At 45.2% G+C, this 15,736-nt stretch overlaps 1 protein-coding gene across 3 annotated transcripts in view; it reads left to right on the forward strand.

The window, feature by feature from the left end:
* LOC144502725 (synergin gamma-like) overlaps positions 1-15,736 on the forward strand; it is a 30,739-nt gene that overhangs the window by 6,053 nt on the left and 8,950 nt on the right. For all 3 annotated transcript variants that reach the window (XM_078226969.1, XM_078226971.1, XM_078226970.1), the window contains 2 exons: positions 2,229-2,325; positions 11,568-11,728. In XM_078226969.1, the coding sequence (XP_078083095.1) occupies positions 2,229-2,325; positions 11,568-11,728 (258 nt within the window). The remainder of the gene's footprint in view (positions 1-2,228; positions 2,326-11,567; positions 11,729-15,736) is intronic.

The raw sequence follows: 15,736 nt of genomic DNA on the forward strand, positions 1-15,736 counted from the left end.
AAATTTAAGATTGTGTGGGGTCAGTAACAGACGTTCTGCACCTGTGCTGATACTGGCACATTATAACAGAGGCATGGACAAATTATGTCTTGGACAGTATCCATCATCAACTGTTTCTGGATCTCAGTTGTAATGATTGCAGGCATGGAAACTGTGGGCGTCCGCTCTGGCTCACCAGCCTGTCAATGTTGTTACGATCCCCGTAGCAACTATTAACTTTTTAAAGAGAGATCTGAGATCCCAGTGATTGACTTAAAGGACCACACAAGATTTCACTTTGCCTGCGGAAAAATAAACACACTGAAAGCAATATTGACTAAAAATTACCTAGTAGGCAACTCCTCCGCTAAGCTAAGCTACGCTAAGCTACAGAAATAATAACCCTCCCACCTCCTTAACTTCCTAAATGGACCAAAAATCCCACATTCGCACTGACACTTTACAATTCTGCAGAGAGGACGGTGTAGTTTTCACGGGAACTAATCCAAAGTTACACCCTGTTTCCAACAGGTTTACTTCTCCCAAGTTCACTGAGTCGCAATGTCCAGTGTTGTCAAAAGTCATTTCCCTTAGTCGGAATTGACTTCCCACTGCAAGACCCATTCTGCTGCTTCCTTCTTCTGAGGCTATCTGGGTGAATCTTCCACCGTGCATTTCAGTGGGTGCCATCTCTTCGACCAGGGAACGTGTTCCTACCATCCTTCTCCCTGACAGCTAACAGAGAACAGCCTTTTTCCTGTGCTGACCATCTGAGCCTCTCTAAGTCTACACAAAGCCAAGCCAGCTGCTTCCCTTTTGCATTTGAGTGTGAAAGCTGGCACTTGGATTTCGATAGGACCTGACCTGGGCCCCTGTGTCCCTATAGTAGCCAGGTCAGATCAGCAGATCTAGGAGGAAGTCACGTGGTATTTACCAGCCCAGACAGCTACTCGCATACTACAACATCTGTTCTGCAGAGGAAGTAATATTGGATTCACAACTCAGACTCTGGAATCAAATTCAGTGTTTCCTTATACAAGTTAAGTAGAAGTTCAAGGGTTGGTGGTTTTTGAGACTTCAAAGGCTTGCATGATTGACACTTTTATCAGCTTATACTTCAGACTTTTTAAGAGGGGGGCTTCTTAATTAATTACTTTATTTCAAGGTTTTTAAAAAAAATTCACTTCACACTAGTGTTCATTAGTTCTCAAAAGTGTACAGTGGGTCAATGGGGATGGATGTGCCAAAGCTTAGCATAGAGGCATGTGGGGCCGCAGTGGGTGGATAGGGTGGCATTGGTGGTATGGAACGATACGGGATGGAAGGGTAGAGCTTGGCATGGGACATGAAGGGCCAAAAGGGGTTGTTAGAGGGGTGTGAGGTCCCATGGGGATGGGAGGTGCCTTGGTGGGGAGTGTTTGGAGGGTGAGAGGATGTGAAGGCTGGATGGCCTTTGTGTCTTGATCCTAGCTGGGACAAAGTCCCAAGGTGCCAAGGCAGACCTTTTAAACAGCCTGCATCTGTACTGGCACCACTGTGCTGCCTCTGCACTTCTTCATGGCTCGGCTGGCCTGGCTCCAGTGCCCCCCGCCAGCAACGAAGATCCCTCCTTGGCGGGCATTTTCTCCCAAGGTGGACGGGCTGAGCCAGGGATGTTTTCCAACTTGCCTACCCGCCTCAGGTCCAGCAATAAACCAAGGCGGCATGGTGACACAACGGTTAGCACTGCTGCCTCATAGCACCAGGGATCCGGGTTCGATTTCTAGGGCCTGGGTAAGATGCTCTGCCGGAGAGTCGGTGCAGACTCAATGGGCCAAATGGCCTCCTTCTGCATTGTAGGGATTCTGAGTATTTCAGGCTGCTGACCCTTCTTCATAACCGCTCTTGCCTTCTTGGCCAACTGTTTGGTCAACTGTCCTAATGTCGCTTTAAATGGCTTAGGGTCAACTTGAGTTGGCTGTGCACAGATGAAGTGGCTTGGGATGTTTTACTGCATTGGAGATGCTATATTAATGGAAGCTATTGTTGTTCTTGTTGACACAGTGCTCCAGTTAACAATGCAAAAAGGTAGTCAACATGACTACCTTCCCCTAACCACTGACTTCGAGCCTAAAAGCAGATGCACTCCTATGTCTGTAAGACTCCCAGCACAGTCTTGTCCGTAGCAAGGAACTTGAATGTGTCACTGTACACCTGTGTAATCAAATTGTTTGAAGGCAAACATTTATCTCGGTTGTGGACCTTTCTAGGTTATTAGAGCTGCAAATGATACCCTGTGCACCATCAGCAAACCGTCAGTGTGCAGTGAAGTTCTGCTGTCTCCACAAGGAACCGCTTACATCTCAGGTGAGTGACACTTCACCACTGGGCTTTACTGACAGCTCTGATAACAATATCCAGATTTTTTGGTATTCCAGAAAAACTCTGGCACAGTGGCACAGTAAGGGCGGCACGGTGCCGCAGTGGTTCGCGCTGCTGCCTCAAGGCGCCAGGGACACAGGTTCAATTCCGGCTTTGGGTGACTGTCTGTGGAATCTGCACGTTCTCCCCCTGTGGGTTTCCCCCGGGTGCTCCGGTTTCCTCTCACAGTCCAAAGATGTGCAGGTTCGGGGGATTGGCCATGGGAAATGTGTAAGGTTACAGGGATAGGGTGAGGGCGGGGGCCTGGGCAAGATGTTCTTTTGGAGAGTCGGTGCAGACTCGATGGGCATACTGTCGGGATTCTATGATTCTATTTTTTTTTAAAATTCCAGCACCCAATAAATTTTCACAGAGAGCTTGCCCTGTTTCCAATATCTACTTCCTAACACTGGTTCCACTTGCCCCAGAAGCAGCAATAACCTTGCCTGTCTCCGTTCACCTGCTACTGAAACCCTCATCCATGCCTTTGCTAACACCAGACTTGACTATTCCACTGCTCTCCTGCCCCACCCCCCCACCACTACCCCCCCACCCCCTCCCCCCATCTTGCTTGCTGGAGAAACCTGAGCTTATCCTGAACCTTGACTTCCATATCCTAACCTGCACCAAGTCCAGTTCACCCATAATTCCTCAGCTCCATAACTGACTGGCTTCAGGTTTGGCAATATTTTTAAAAATATTCTCATCCTTGTTTTGATATCCCTCCATGTCCTCGCCACCTCCCATCTCTGTAGCTTCCTCCTGCCCCATGACCCTTTGTGATCTCTGTGTTGCTCCAGTACAAGATTCTGTGTCCCCAATTTTAATTGTTGTACCACTGGTGACCATGCCTTCCGCTGTCTGGCAGCTAAGCTTTAAAATTCACTCCCTAAACCTCTCCTCCTCCTCTCCCCTCTACTCTCTCCTTGCTCCAAACCATGGTGGCACAGTGCCTAGCGCTGCTGCCTCGGCGCCAGGGACCTGGGTTCGATTCCTGGCTTGGGTCACTGTCTGTGCGGAGTCTGCACATTCTGCGTGGGTTTCCTCCGGGTGCTCCTCTTTCCTCCCACAGTCCGAAAGGCGTGCATTGGCCATGCTAAATTCTCCCTCAGTGTACCTGAACAGGTGCCAGAGTGTGGCGACTAGGGGACTTTCATAGTAACTTAATTACAGTATTAATGTAAACCTACTTGTGACACTAATAGAATAAAAATTATATCTCATGTGGCTCGGTTGCTTGGCACATGAAACACCTACAGACATTTTAACTATGTATAAGGTGCTATATTACTGCAAGTTGTTGTTGTTTCAAAGTTGACATTCCCATTTTTTGTGAAGTGACTGTCTCTCTCCTGCTGCTATATAAATTCAGCTATCGGGGAAGAGACAGCAATCTCTGTTGCTGGATTGGCTCAGCAGCCCTCATGTTGGTCATGTTTTCCTACGGATCTTCTTAGTCACTAAGCAAGGTATCGCTGCTGGGTCAGCACAAGCTGGTCCTCTTGGCGCCCTATATGTGACTGTACAAGCAGGAATTCAGTGGGATTTTGAAAGCGCTTGTAGTTATTAGCTGCAGATGGTAAAATCATGTTGTTTATCGCAATGCCAATTAAGGGATAAATTTCACATAGTTAGTCTCTGAGACAATTTTATCATAGAATCCCTACAGTGCAGAAGGAGGCCACTCAGCCCATCGAGACTACACTGGTAACAGTCCCACCCAGGCCTTATCCCTGTAACCCCACATATTTACCCTGGCTACGGGGCAATTTTAATATGGCCAATCAACCTAACCGGCACATCTTTGGACTGTGGGAGGAAACCGGAGCACCCGGAGGAAACCCACGCAGACACGGGGAGAACGTGCAGACTCCACACGGACAGTGACCCGAGGCCGGAATTGGACCTGGGTCCCTGGCGCTGTGAGACAGCTATGCCACCATGCTGCCTCTTTCAAGGAACATATTCAGGATACTTGATGGGATGGAGAAAGAAATGGAAAAAAAAACTTTGATAAGCTGTGGATGTCGATTAAGGATTATAAAATGGAAGTTTAGGACAGATATTTGGAACTATTTCTTTCATTGGCAGATTAATTAAAGATGGGGCTGGTTGCTGTAAAAGGAAAATGATAAGGTTAGCACACTGGAAGAATGCAGTCAAATAAACCTCAGGGCCCTCTTCACCTTAACTTAACCTTTCAAACTTTGAATGGGTTAAGAGGGAAAAAAAGAACACCTGCATTAATGAGAAATTAATATTTAAGACGTTAAGTTTGTTACATACAAAGAGGCAGGGGCCATCGCCATTGGCGGTTGTAACTTTAAGACAATACTTTTTCTGTGATTCAGAGTTTTGCCTTGCTGGCTTCAGATTCTGTTTACTTTCTTCAGATCCATGACTAACTCTCCTATCCTGTTTTCGACTGAGCAATTCTTTTGAAACAAAAAAGAAAGTTCTATTGCCGCCTTCTAGATAAACAAACCCAGGTTGTCATGGAGACTGCAACAACCCCAGTGCTCAATGCTGCACAGAGGTGGCAGGAGTAGCAGTGTGCAGTGGATAATGGAGAATGAACCAAAAGAATCTCATTAGTATGAATGGAAGATTGGTGGACAGCGGAAGTGCAGGCCCAATTTTTCAAGGTCACTCTTTTCCGTGCTATTATGATTCAATTTTCAGAACATTTCCCACATATTTCCTGAACCTCTTTCTGAACTACTTCTGTATTTAGATTATCATCTTGCCCTTGACCACCTCCTCTGCCTATGCACCTTGAAGCACCCTCGGGCTGTTCTTGAGCACTTCCTGGTGGCTGGCTGAGTGCTGTTGGAAGAGATCTGGGAGCATGTCTCATAGACACCCTCCCTTGTCTGGTATTGGTGCAATCATTTGGGAGGAGAAGGGGTAAGAACCCTAATGAAAAGAAGACTGCTTCAAACTAGGAGGGCAAGAATTTAAAAAAAATTTGATTCTACAGAGAATGGTATTTTATAGAACATAGAACATAGAACATGACAGCCCAGTACAGGCCCTTTGGCCCTCGATGTTGCACCGACCAGTGAAACCAATCTAAAACCCATCTAACCTACACTATTCCAGTATCATCCATATGTTTATCCAATGACCATTTAAATGCCCTTAATGTTGACGAGTCCACTACTGTTGCAGTCAGGGCATTCCATGCCTTTACTACTCTCTGAGTAAAGAACCTACCTCTGATATCTGTCCTATATCTATCACCCCTCAATTTAAAGCTATGTCCCCTCATGCTAGCCATCACCATCCGAGGAAAAAGGCTCTCACTGTCCACCCTATCTAATCCTCTGATCATCTTGTATGCCTCTATTAAGTCACCTCTTAACCTTCTTCTCTCTAACGAAAACAGCCTCAAGTCACTCAGCCTTTCCTCATAAGACCTACCCACCATACCAGGCAACATCCTGGTAAATCTCCTCTGCACCCTTTCCAATGCTTCCACATCCTTCCTATAATGCAGTGACCAGAACTGTATGCAATACTCCAAGTGCGGCCGCACCAGAGTTTTGTACAGCTGCAACATGACATCATGGCTCCGAAACTCAATCCCTCTACCAATAAAAGCTAACACACTGTACGTCTTCTTAACAACCCTATCAAGCTGGGTGCCAACTTTCAGGGATCTATACACATGGACACCAAGATCTCTCTGCTCATCCACACTACCAAGTATCTTACCATTAGCCCAGTACTCTGTATTCTTGTTACTCCTTCCAAAGTGAATCACCTCACACTTTTCCGCACTAAACTCCATTTGCCACCTCTCAGCCCAGCTCTGCAGCTTATCTATGTCCCTCTGTAACCTGCAACATCCTTCCGCACTGTCCACAACTCCACCGACTTTAGTGTCATCCGCAAATTTACTAAGCCATCCTTCTACGCCCTCATCCAGGTCATTTATAAAAATGACAAACAGCAGTGGCCCCAAAACAGATCCTTGCGGTACACCACTAGTAACTGAACTCCAGGATGAACATTTCCCATCAACCACCACCCTCTGTCTTCTTGCAGCTAGCCAATTTCTGATCCAAACCGCAAAATCACCCTCAATCCCATGCCTCCGTATTTTCTGCAATAGCCTACCTTGGGGAACCTTATCAAACGCTTTACTGAAACCCATATACACCACATCAACTGCTTTACCCTCATCCACCTCTTTGGTCACCTTCTCAAAGAACTCAATAAGATTTGTGAGGCACGACCTACCTTTCACAAAACCGTATTGACTATCCCTAATCAAATTGTTCCTTTCTAGATGATTATAAATCCTATTACTTATAGACAAGTAAGCCTCAGTAAACTTAGTAAATGTGTAATTTGGGACTGGTAAAATATTAATGAACTGAGGTTTGTAATTTAAGCTGACTTTCAAATAGTTGGGTACAACAATAAGCAGAAGTCCAACGTGAAGGCAGATTTGTTGCCCCTGTTGGGGAGAGTTGCGATTTGAACCCAGTAGAGTGGGCAGCACAGTGGTTAGCATAGCACTGCTGCCTCACAGCGCCAGGGACCCGGGTTTGATTCTGGCCTGAGGTGACTCTGTGTGGCGTCTACATGTTCTCCCATATCTACATGGGTTTCCTCCGGTTGGTTCAGTTTCCTCCCACAATCCAGAAGTGTGTAGGTTAGGTGGATTAGCTATGGTGAATAGGCTATGGTGAATAGGCTATGGTGAATAGGCTATGGTGAATAGGCAGGGGAAGTGGGCCTGGGTGGGATGCTCTTTTGGAGAGTCGGTGAGAGTTGAATGACCTCCTTCTGCACTCTAGAAGTCCTAGGGATGGTATAGTGGCATGGCTATTGGAATAATAATGCTCTGGGCACGTGGGTTTGAACACATCATGGTAGATGGTGAAATTTAAATTCAATAAAAATCTGGAATTAAAAGTCGAATGGCCTTGAGACCATTGCCAATTGTTGCTACTTTAGGGAAGGAAATCTGCCGTCCTCACCTGGTCTGCCCTACATGTAACTCCAGATCCATAGCAATGTGGTTGACTCTTAAATGTCCTAGATCTAAGCCATTCACTTCAAGGGAAATTAGGGATGGGCAATAAATGTTGGCCCAGCCAGTAACCAAATGGAGAGGGAAAGAAAAATCATACATTTGATAGGAGAGAATCCAAGAGGCAAATCAAGAAAGTGGTGCCTTCTGACTGAATATAATGTTAACTTCCTCTTGTAGTGTTGAACTGTCCTGTTCATGTTGAGCAGCAGAAGAATTATGGAGATACTTGTCCAAGTTTATGTCTGCCATTTTCTCCAATCATGTTGAGCTCCTTGACTGCTGAGCCAGTCAAACCAGTGAGTAGATGAGTAATGTTCAGATTTGATTGCCAGACTATGTTGTGTAAGATCATCCCTCTGTTGGAGACAGAGAACAATTAGCCTTGGAACTGCTGAACTAGGGAGGAGAAACTAGGCCAGACATAATGCTACTGTTTGCTAACCAGAAGCATATGTCTCAAAGTTGGCAGTGAACATGCTCAGGCTTGGCAGAGAAACATCCATAGACCCATAATTTGCAGTCTAGGTTTTTGTATGAAGAATGACCACTAGAGTGTAGTCTTGGAGGGAGAGGGATGCGATTATCAGGAAAACTCTGGTGACAGGAAACACAAATTGCAGTTAACTTTACATCTAACTCCTCCAATAATACTGGTGAAATAACTTGTGCTCAAAATATATTTTGATCCGAGGAAACAAAGTGAAGACTTGTCCGTTTGAGGTTTTACTGAAGATATTTTCTTCAGTGATGCTGCTTCAATTACTATCAGAGATATTAACCAAGGTAGGCTTTTTCCCCGTCCAGTAATTAGATCATTGTGTCTAGAACGAGAGGTCATAGTCTTAGGATAAGGGGTAGTAAACTTAAAACAGATTTGAGGAGAAACTACTTCTCCCAAAGTGTTGTGAATCTGTGGAATTCGCTACCCAAAAGTGCAGTGGATGCTGGGACAGTGAGTAAATTTAAGGAGGACTTAGACAGATTTTTAATTGGTAATGGGTTGAAGGGTTATGGGGAGAAGGCAGGAAAATGGGGATGAGGAGTATATCAGCCATGATTGAATGGCGCAGCAGACTCAATGGGCCGAATGGCCTAATTCTGCTCCTGTATCTCATCAATTTATGAACCCAGGGATTAAATAAAAACCCCTCAGTTTATTAATTTTATCACTTGCCCTCAAGAGGTCTTTATTGATTTTGGAATGCAACATTTCACAAGCATTTGGCTTAAGGCTACAAACAGCCAGACAAATTTGTTAAAAAGCAGTTGGGTAAGTAAACAATAGCAATGACATATAGCAGATTTACAGCTGTTCCATTCTTAACTATCCCTCCTTGTCAGACACAAGAGGCACTTAAGCCTGGCACAGTGCCTCTGAATACTGGGTATTGTTCACTGCTGACCATCCAGGGAATCTCCTAGGCTTATTATTATCTTTCCAGTGGCTTCAGACAGACTGCTCAGAAAAACTGAGCTGAAAAATTGAAAAGGGCAATCAAAATTTAAATGTGTACCTCTTTAAACTCGGCTGTCGACCAGGTCTATATCCAAACAAATTCACAGGGCGTTTGATTTACTCTAGAGTAAGACCTCTCAAAATCTTCTCTGCAGACCCCCCTGAGGGGGGGGTGGGGGTGAACAGCCAGCAGTCACGGTTCACGTTGGTACCAACAATGTGGGTAGAAAGGGGGATGTGGTCGTGCAGTCGGAGTTTAGGGAGCTGGGTGAGGAATTAGCAAGCAGGACTTCAAAAGTAGTAATTGTCAGTTATTCCCAGTCCAACGCTCCAGTGAGTATAGAAATGAGAAGATAAAGCAGTGGCTGGGGAGGTGGGCAGGGAGGAGAGTGCTTCAGATTCTGGGGGCATTGGGATCCGTTCTGGGGGAGATGGGTCCTGTCGCGACCTGAATGGATCAACGAATTTTAAATGCCCAAAATTGCAAGAAGCAAGGCAACCATTTTGGTTATGGAACTATTTCATTTGCAGGCAGTTTTAGTTCCAGACACCTTCATTCTGTTACACTACAGAAATCGATTTTGCATGTAAACAGAGCCAGGACCAATTCCTTGTGGGGTGACTTTCTAGTGCTTTTGGGGAGAGTTTAATTTAGTTTAGCAGGGGTGTGGGAACCAGGAGTTTAAAGTTTATTTATTAGTGTCACAAATAGGCTTACGTTAACACTGCAATTAAATTACTGTGAAAATCCCCGAGTCGCCACACTCCGGCGCCTGTTCAGGTACACTGAGGGAGAATTTAGCATGGCCAATGCACCTAACCAGCACGTCTTTCAGACTGTGGGTGGAAACCGGAGCACCCGGAGGAAACACATGCAGGTAATATCTGAGAGGGATTCCCAAGTGCAAAGGATATTGGGAGAGAAGGGTGGAAATTAATTGGAGTCAGCTTTCAAAAGTAACTAATAAAGTTTAAATTAGGATGACACTGAATGTATGCGAACGTGCTGAGTGTGGTAAATAAGATTGAGTTGCAGATACAGATAGTCATGTGGTAATATGATGTGACAATAACAGAGGCCTGGCTCAAAGGAGGGCAGGACTGTGGATTATATTCCTGGAAATAGCACATTCAGGAAAAGGAGGCGAGGCGACAGTATCGATGGAGGAAAACATTGCAGTGCTGGAGAAAGAGGATGTTCCAGAGGTGTCGAGGGCAGAATCTATTTGGCTAGACCCAAGGAATAAAAAAGGTGCGATCGCATTGCTCAATGTAGCCCATAGGCCAACAGCCATTAGGAAAGATGTACAAACTTGCAAGTAAATTACAGTGAGGTGAGGAATTAACAAGTAGGGTGGAGTTGATTAAAGAGCAAATGTGGGATTTGCGCACAGAGGAATGGGGGATGGCCAATTATAAATGAGTACTTTTGCATTTGACTTTCCCAAGGAAGAAAAATGTAGTTCAAACACTTGAAGGGTTTAAAATATTCATTAAAAACTTATTTGGTTCACTAATGTCCTTTTGGGAAGCAAATCTGCTGTCCTTACCTGGTTTGGCCTACTTATGACTCCAGATCCACAGCAATGTGGTTAACTCTTAACTGCCCTCTGAAATAGCCTATCAAGCCACTCAGTTGATGGTCAATTGGGGATGGGCAATAAATGCTGGCCCAGCCAGCAAAGCCTACATCCCATGAATGAATACAAAAACAATTGATAAGGAGAAGCTATTGAAGAGGCTGTTCTTAAAAGTTGATGAGATGCATCTGAGGATACTGAGGGAAGTGAGTGGAAATTGCAGAGGCACCTGTTCATAACTTTCTAATCTTCCTTAGACACGGGGGTGATGCCACACAGAGGGTGGTGAGTGTCTGGAACAAGCTGCCAGAGGCAGCAGCAGAGGCAGGTACAATTTTGTCTTTTAAAAACATTTAGACAGTTACATGGATAAGATTGGTATAGAGCGATATGGGCCAAATGCGGGCAATTGGGACTAGGTTAGCGGTGAAAACTGTGCGGCATGGACAAGTTGGGCTGAAGGGCCTGCTTCCATGCTGCAAACCTCTATGACTCTATATTGTTTACTTAAATTGAACAGCTTGGACGCCTTTAGATACCCATTGTAGATCATCTGTTCTGGGATATTATGTAACAAAACAAACTGCATCATTTTCTTCTAGTGGCTGTGAAACGCGGATGGCCTGTGATAAACAAACAAGATAATAACTTAATAGATCATGAAAAGAAATGGTAAAATTTTGATCACTGACAGGTCCATGCAATATCAAGTGAATGTTTGCCCACACAGCACATTATCATACTCCGATTTTCATAGAATCATAGAATCCTACAGTGCAGAAAGAGCCCATTCAACTCATCGAGTCTGCACCAACCACAATCCCATCCAGGCCCTATCCACATATCCCTATATATTTACCCACTAACCTATGCATCCCGGGACACTTTAGCATGGCCAATCAACCTAGCCCGCACATCTTTGGACTGTGGGAGGAAACCGGAGCACCCGGAGGAAACCCACGCAGACACAGGGAGAATGTGCAAACTCCACACAGACAGTGACCCGAGCTGGGATTCGAACCCAGGTCCCTGGAGCTGTGTAGCAGCAGTGCTAACCACTGTGCTACCGTGCCGCTCATAATTCTTTTTTGGTTGTATTTCCCAGGTGTTACTGAGGTGTACCGTGTGGCAAAGAGAGTGGAAGGTGGAATGAAAACTCTAAATATTAGCAACGAAACACTTCAGCGTAGTCTGAGGGACATTGAGATAATCTGGAACAATCTGCAGGCTTTCATCTCATTTAGCCCCTCTGTGTTACGGATGCTGGTAAGTTAATGCGAGAAATCCCTGTTGGTGGCTGTACTATAAGTGTGTTTAAATGATACTGCTTTGCTATTTTAATAAAATCATTTATTGCACTTTTTTATCAATTTGTTTGAAGCACTACATTTTGACCTGCTGAAGATATTGATAAGAAGATGGTCTCATTCGAAAACACTTTTTAAGCATTGGTAGTGTGGAGTGTGCATGTGGCCTGATATTTAATTGTGAATCCTCCACGTTTAGAATGAACAAAGATGAAGATGTCCAATTATTAAAAGAGGAGTGGATCAAGCTGTAACTGTAAAGTAGACATTGTAAGATAAAATTTCTAAAATGCAAATAACTACAAGTTTACGGAAGGCTTCTTGCTGATTGTGCATCTTTCCATGGATGAATATTATGTTGCTGATTATGGACCCTGATTATTTATGGATATTTTTCAGAATGTGCCCAGTTTCATTTTCCAAAGTCATTATTTACCTCCAGTACCCTGAGTTGGTGTCTACACAAACTCCTGTTTCAGGCCCTCAGTGAAGAAGCAAAGATTGAATTACTGACTCCACGGTACTTACATTGGGACAAGTCAAACTGGTCTTATATTTGAGTACGAATTACCCACTGTGCAACTAATTTGAAGGAGAGAGGTTAAAATCCTCGTTATAGCACAATGCTTCTTCCACCAGCAGTACAGTAATATAAAGTTAAAAATGGTAGAATCACTAATGGAACAATGAGATAGGCAGCACGGGGTGGCGCTGTGGCACAGTGGTTAGCACTGCTGTCTCTCAGCGCCAGGGACCCGGGTTCAATTCCCGGCTTGGGTCACTATCTGTGCAGAGTCTGCACGTTCTCCCCGTGTCTGCGTGGGTTTCCTCCGGGTGCTCCAGTTTCCTTCCACAGTCTGAAAGACGTGCTGGTTAGGGGCATTGGCCATGCTAAATTCTCCCTCCGTGTACCCGAACAGATGCCGGAGTGTGGCAACTAGGGGGTTTTCACAGTAACTTCATTGCAGTGTTAATGTAAGCCTACTTGTGACTAATAACTAAACTTTAACTTTTACTTTAGGTACTCCAGAGACTGTGGCCGTGACAGTGAACTGGCTGGGCCTGCAATATTTATTTTATCCTCTTGCCTCCTGACTCCTTTTATTAGGATATTTTTGATGGATACTTGGTCTTGTGAACCTTGACGGCCAATTTAGACAGTTGGATGGACACGGTGGGTGGGGGAGGGGACATCACAGCCGAACCCAATGTCTCCATACACATGCACTTCCAGCAGGAGTCACTAGATGGTGATCAAGAGTGGGAATGCTGCTTGATATTAATGTGGAAATGTTGAGTTCCTTGATGATTCATCTGGTTAAAGACAGTAAGTCTTGCTGAACCATATAGATCTGAAATCTCCAGGTTTGATCTCCAGTGTGTGCCTCAGTACAGGGACAAGGAGCAACAGGCTTCAGCGGGGAGGGAGGAGTCAGCTATTACAATAATACTCTGACTGCCAGTCCAGTTTAGAAACATAGAAAAACTACAGCACAAACAGGCCCTTCGGCCCCACAAGTTGTGGCGAACATATCCCTACCTTCTAGGCCTACCTATAACCCTCCATCCTATTAAGTCCTATGTACTCATCCAGGAGTCTCTTAAAAGTCCCTATTGAGTTTGCCTCCACCACCACTGACAGCAGCCGATTCCACTCGCCCACCACCCTCTGTGTGAAAAACTTCCCCCTAACATTTCCTCTGTACCTACCCCCCAGCACCTTAAACCTGTGTCCTCTCGTAGCAGCCATTTCCACCCTGGGAAAAAGCCTCTGAGAGTCCACCCGATCTATGCCTCTCAACATCTTATATATCTCTATTAGGTCTCCTCTCATCCTACGTCTCTCCAAGGAGAAAAGACCGAGCTCCCTCAGCCTATCCTCATAAGGCATGCCACTCAATCCAGGCAACATCCTTGTAAATCTCTTCTGCACCCTTTCAATCATTTCCACATCCTTCCTGTAATGAGGCGACCAGAACAGAGCACAGTACTCCAAGTGGGGTCTGACGAGGGTCTTATATAGCTGCATCATTATCCCCGGACTCCTAAACTCAATCCCTCGATTGATAAAGGCCAGCACACCATACGCCTTCTTAACCACCTCCTCCACCTGCGGGGCCGATTTCAGAGTCCTATGGACCCGGACCCTAAGGTCCTTCTGATCCTCTACAGTACTAAGAGTCTTTCCCTTAATATTGTACTCCTTCATCCCATTTGACTTGCCAAAATGGACCACTACGCATTTATCTGGGTTGAAGTCCATCTGCCACTTCTCCACTCAGTCTTGCATTCTATCTATGTCCCTCTGTAACTTCTGACATCCCTCCAGACTATCCACAACCCCACCAACCTTTGTGTCGTCGGCAAACTTACCAACCCATCCCTCCACTTCCTCATCAAGGTCATTTATGAAAATGACAAACAGCAAGGGTCCCAGAACAGATCCCTGGGGCACTCCACTGGTGACTGACCTCCATTTAGAAAAAGACCCATCTTTAAGGTCAATCAACTGGGTCTGAGGTGGGCTTCCAGCACTCTGCTTTTTCACATTTTTGCCCTTTATACATCTTCCTTTGCCTTCAGCATAGGCTTGCGGCCAGAGGGTGTTGATTCTAATCTTTAGTTTTTAAAGTTTATTTATTTGTGTCACAAGTAGGCTTGCATTAACACTGCAATGAAGTTACTGTGAAAATCCCCCAGTCACCACACTCCGACGCCTGTTCAGGCACACAGAGAGAATTTAGCATGGCCAATGCAACTAATCATGATGTGGAGATCCGGCGTTGGACTGGGGTGGGCACAGTAAGAAGTCTCACAACACCAGGTTAAAGTCCAACAGGTTTATTTGGAATCACAAGCTTTTGGAGCGCTGCTTCAGGCTGTGGGAGAAAACCAGAGCATCCGGAGGAAACCCACGCGGACACGGGGAGACCGTGCAGACTCCGCACAGACAGTAACCCAAGCCGGGAATCGAACCTGGATCCCTGCCACTGTGAGGCAGCAGGGCTAACCACCGTGCCACTGTGGTAGGCAGGTAGGCAAGTACAGAACATTATGGCTGCAGGTGGCTTCATTTTCATCACAGCTGCTGTTCAAGTGAAATGGACGGGTCGCACTGCATTTCAGAAATTCACGAAAGGGGCAAGGCAGAGCAAACAGATTTTTATCATGTTTATCATGAGAAATGGAAACCGAGTTAACTCCAGGCACCCCGGACATACTATCTCCCACCTTCTTCCGTCAGGAAAAAGATACAAAAGTCCGAGGTCATGTACCAACTGACTCAAGAACAGCTTCTTCCCTGCTGTCGCCAGACTTTTGAATGGACCTACCTCACATTAAGTTGATCTTTTTCTACACCTTAGCTATAACTGTAACACTACATTCTGTGCTGTCTCCTTTCCTTCTCTATGAACGGTATGCTTTGCCTGTATAGTGCGCAAGAAACAATACTTTTCACTATGCTAATACGTGTGACAATAATAAATCAAATCAAAGAGTTATGGGATAAACTGGCTGCTATTGGTTACAACAAGTAATGTATCAATGTAGAGAAATGTCAATACTATGAATAGATAGATGATAAAATTTCCATATCCCATAGCAACCTTGGCGCAAACTCCTGCCACAACCCTGACCTTCCTAAAATTAACTACGCAATATTTTTGGTTACTTTAATTCCTGAGGACATAATGTTTAGATGACGGATTGGCCTTCCTTCCCTCTTTAATCCACAAGCCTTTAAAATCCAAGGTTGGGATATCACGGCTTTTTATCCCATCTCCTCTCTTAAAACCCGGACAGAAACTGAGTTATGGGGCCTGCTTTCCCTTTTCCTGTCGGGGTGAACTAGCATGAGAGGACTCCAGAAGAAGGAGCGAAATATATCCCGAGGGTCCTGCCCTACAGGATGAATAAACAGATTGGTATCTTCTGTGTGGAACGCAGGCCTTTGTCTGACAAGTAG

The sequence above is a fragment of the Mustelus asterias genome, chromosome 13, assembly GCF_964213995.1.
Source record: "Mustelus asterias chromosome 13, sMusAst1.hap1.1, whole genome shotgun sequence".
NCBI classification, from domain to species: domain Eukaryota; kingdom Metazoa; phylum Chordata; class Chondrichthyes; order Carcharhiniformes; family Triakidae; genus Mustelus; species Mustelus asterias.